Source organism: Ovis canadensis, chromosome 14, assembly GCF_042477335.2.
Source record: "Ovis canadensis isolate MfBH-ARS-UI-01 breed Bighorn chromosome 14, ARS-UI_OviCan_v2, whole genome shotgun sequence".
In the NCBI taxonomy this organism is placed as follows: Eukaryota; Metazoa; Chordata; class Mammalia; order Artiodactyla; family Bovidae; genus Ovis; species Ovis canadensis.
Window position 1 is genome coordinate 27,243,394 of NC_091258.1, and position 3,827 is coordinate 27,247,220.

The 3,827-nt window shown below is 62.0% G+C and overlaps 1 protein-coding gene across 1 annotated transcript; it reads right to left on the reverse strand.

Annotated features, from left to right (window-relative positions):
- PABPN1L (PABPN1 like, cytoplasmic) lies at positions 1-3,293 on the reverse strand. The gene is made up of 7 exons (XM_069549942.1): positions 3,045-3,293; positions 2,548-2,686; positions 2,165-2,217; positions 1,226-1,332; positions 1,031-1,118; positions 463-605; positions 1-344 (listed from the first exon to the last, which is right to left on the reverse strand). The coding sequence occupies exons 1-7, from the start codon at positions 3,291-3,293 to the stop codon at positions 305-307; spliced, it is 819 nt and encodes a 272-aa protein (XP_069406043.1). The 3' UTR covers positions 1-304.
- Between the last annotated feature and the right edge of the window lie 534 nt (positions 3,294-3,827).

Consider the following 3,827-nt stretch of genomic DNA (forward strand, 5'->3'; position numbering starts at 1 on the left):
CCAATAAGATATATATTTCTACTTTTCTATAAAAGGCGTTAGTGGAACATCCCTGAGTAAGTCAAGCCGGCGCTGACCCCGTGGTGCCCGGACCTCACCTGCCCACAGCTTCGTCCTATGCCCTCCACAGCCCCCACTAGCATCCGCGCCAGGCCCACCCTGTGCCCCGCTCCGTGCACGGAAGCCTCGGTGGGGTCCGGCAGTCCTCCAGAGGAATGAAGGGTGCGGGGAAGTTATTCTTAGGAGCACCGCTGTTGATTCCTGACCCAGCGGCAAACCCCACTTTCAATATCCGGCCCTCACTTCAATACGGAGAAAACCACGGTGAGATTCTTCCGCGTCCCCTGCGGGAAGGAGAACGGGAGGTGAGCGGCCTCCAGAGCTCCGCCCACCGAGCCCCGCCCCGCCCGCCGGGCCCCGCCCCGCCCCAATAGGTTACCGCCCTCCCAGGGCCCCGCCCACCGGCTCCGCCCTCGTGGCCTGAAACGGGCCCCGCCTTGGAGGCCGCTGTGGGGAAAGGATCCCACTCTGGCGCCTGGGTGTCCTCGGAGGCCTCCGCGGTCCGTGGAACTGATCCCTGGTAAATTGGTCCTTTTGGGCAGCACCTGGAAACAAAGGCCCAGTCCGCCTAAGATCTCTGTTCTCATATCCTCTTCCCGACCCCTAGACGAGAGGAAGGCTAAAGCTGCCTTCCTGGGTTTCCCTGCTGAAGGCTCTTAAGCAGGTGAACATAGGTCCCAGCACCCACCAGGCCCTGGCAGCCCCAGGGCATGAGGCTGCCTGAGGTATCAGACCCTAGCCTGGTCCCAATCGTCCCAAGATCCCCACTTAGGCCACAACAGTCCAGCCACAGCCTCAATCAAGCCAGCATCTCCCCCTGCAGGTGAGGTCTGGGTCAGGAAGGAAGCCTCCCCCTGCAGTCCAGCAAATGTGCCCAAACACCAGAGACTGGCAAAGGGCCAGGCTGGGGCAGCTGTGTGTCCTTGCCACTCGCCCCACCCCCACCCCCTCGCCTTGCAGTGACACACACCTTGATGACCCGGCCTCGAAAGATGCTCTTGTCCAGCTCCACGGCGGCCTGGGCCGAGCTCTCGGTGGCAAACTCTATGTAGGCATAGCTGGGATGGAGCAGGGGACAGTAAGGGCAATGCTTACCCAGGCACAGCTGTCCTCCCTGGGCACCGGACCCTTCCTCGAGGTCCCCTCCCCAAGGCCCCACACTGACCCCTTGGGGTGTCCAGAGAACTTGTCACACAGGATGGTGACCCGGTGGATCTCCCCGCAGTGGTTGAAATAGGCCTCCAGCTCCTGGGCCGTGCCCCCATAGTCCACCTGTCAGGTATGGGGCATGGTGGGGGCCCTCGTGCACTGGCCTCCCCCTCCCAGGGGCTCCTGCTGCACGTTTTCTTGGTAAAGAGGGGTTGATTGGGCCCTGAGGTGGGGGGTAGTAGCTTGGGCCCCTGTCCTCCACTCCTGTTGGAGGAGGGGACTGGAAACCCAGAGGAACGCTCCCCAAGTTCACTGGCCTAGGCAGGGGTGTGTGTGTGTGTGTGTGTGTGTGTGTGTGTGTGTGTGGCTTTTCCCAGTGGAATTGTGTGTGTGTGTGTGTGTGTGTGTGTGTGGCTTTTCCCAGTGGAATTGTGTGTGTGTGTGTGTGTGTGTGTGTGTGTGGCTTTTCCCAGTGGAATTGTGTGTGTGTGTGTGTCTGTGTGTGTCTGTGTGTATCTGTGTGTGTGTGTGTGTGTGTGTGTGTGGCTTTTCCCAGTGGAATTGTGTGTGTGTGTGTGTGTGTCTGTGTGTGTCTGTGTGTGTCTGTGTGTGTCTGTGTGTGGCTTTTCCCAGCGGAACTCATTCCCGGTGATCTGCTCACAGGTTTCTGCATGTGGAAACCCTGAATCCCAGGCCACAGTGGCTCTGGCCACAAAGGGTCCACACTCTCTCTCGGGGAAGCCTCCTCATCGGACCCCCAACCCAGGCCACAGTGGATCTGACCACAGAGGGTCTCCGCTCGGTCTTGGTGATGCCCCTTCATCAGACGCTCCTCCTATTTCTCCCCCGCAGGCCTGTGTGGCTTTGGAGTCTGCCCCTGAAACACGGCCCTTCGCCCTTCCTTTAATCCTCTCAGCCAAGAGGGGGCTGCAGTTGCCCTCCTCCCTTCACTCACATTGCCCACGTAGACGGATCTGTGGTCAGCCTCTGCCTTCTCCAGGGGGCTGTCTGTGGAGAAAGGGGCTTCAGGACTCAGGGCTTGTCCTGGGCAGGGGCCTCCCGGCAGCTGCTAAGGGCAGACACCCCACCTGGTTGGGTCAGTCCTCACTCCTCCGGGAAGAGGTGCACCTGCATCTCTTGGGGGCTCTTGGAGAAGACCACCTCTTGGGGCTTATCCAGAAGGCCCCACTTCCAGGCTGGACCTCCTGGAAACCCCAGCCTCTCCCTGGGAGTTTCCATTCATCCCAATTTACCAGGAAAGGGGTGCTCAGAGCCATGCAACCGAGGACTCAGGCCCATGGCCTAGGACAGCGGTCAGCCTGGCCTGCTGGCTCCTACCTGTCTTGGGACTCAGTAGTTGCCTGGCCAGCAGGGCCCTGGCAGCTTCCTCTCCTTCATCCAGGTCCTGCACCCTGGGCAGCTCTGGCCCCTGGGCCTGCTCCATGGCCCATAGCTTCAGTCTGATGGCCTCCAGCTCCTGCCAGCACATGGCCCAGGCTGAGCCTCGAGGTGGGACGGCCCCTAGGCTTCCCTGGAGCAAGGACAGAGGGGATGGGCCTGCCTGTCCTCAGGTTATTCTGGGGGCTCCCCAGAGGGGCGAGGGAAGCCGTGAGGACATGGGCATGCAGAAAGCCCCTTTTATACACCCCAACACACAGAGGCCTCTCCAGCTTGTGTGTTGCGGGTGTACCTATGCCCTCCTCCAGGCAGGGGACAGTGGCCCTCTGACCCCTGGAGGCAGAGCTGCAGCAGTCTATCCCCCGGCCCCAGGCACCGGGTTCTCCCAGTTCCCAAGATCCCACTGGCTTCCCCCAGGCGTTCTGCTCAGTGGTTACCTGGTCAGGCACTGGGCACTCAGCCAGGCCCTCCCTCTCCAAGAGAGACAGCAGGAAGCCGGCATCTTCCTCATCGTCTTCCTCAGCTTCCCCCGTCTCCTCCTCCTCCCCGCCAGCCCCCGGGCCCAGATGGGTCTTCTCAGCTGGGCTCCAGGCCCCCCAGCCCTGGGCCTCGGGGTCTGAGGAAGCCCTCTGGAGCCAGGCCTCAGTAGGGGGAGGGAAGAGGGCGCGGCTGAGGAAGGGCCACATGGCGGCAGGGGTATGGGGCAGGCCAGGCTTCCAGGCTCACTCCACGCCAGCACCTGCCCGCGCCCTCCTGGGTTTTAAGCCTGCCCTCCCAGGCCAGGTGTTCTCACTAGAGGCTTCAGCGGTCTCCTGGCTGGGGCCAAGCCTCCACTGTGGCTTCTGGGCCCTGAGGGATCAGAAGCCAGAGCCCTGTCCCGGGCCCTTCTTCCTCATGGGGCGGCCCCTCTGAGGCACTTGAGATGGAGAGGGTGCAGCTGAGGTGGGGCTGGGAGGTCCAGCCCCCCACAGCTCAGCCTCTCCCGCCAGGATGCAGGAGTTGTTGACGATGGGGTTGTCTATGAGGTTGTTGTCCACACGCCTTGCTGTATCATACCTCCAGTGGTCGACCACCGTTAGCATGACACAGGCACGAGCAAGTTATCCGAGTGTGCAGAAGCGAAAGTGGGGCACGGGGGTCAGAGCAGGCTTCCCGGAGGAGGTGGCGTTTGAGCCAGCCTTCCCAGATTGGGTCAGGCAGAGCCGAGGCGAGCGTGGCCT

Excerpts from the sequence above, each read along its gene's own strand:
- PABPN1L (XM_069549942.1), bottom strand. The coding sequence starts at position 3,293 with ATGTGGCCCTTCCTCAGCCGCGCCCTCTTCCCTCCCCCTACTGAGGCC. Across the intron at positions 2,218-2,547 it reads ACTACTGAGTCCCAAGACAG|ACAGCCCCCTGGAGAAGGCA; the intron begins GTAGGAGCCAGC and ends CTTTCTCCACAG. Across the intron at positions 1,119-1,225 it reads TTCTCTGGACACCCCAAGGG|CTATGCCTACATAGAGTTTG; the intron begins GTCAGTGTGGGG and ends GCTCCATCCCAG.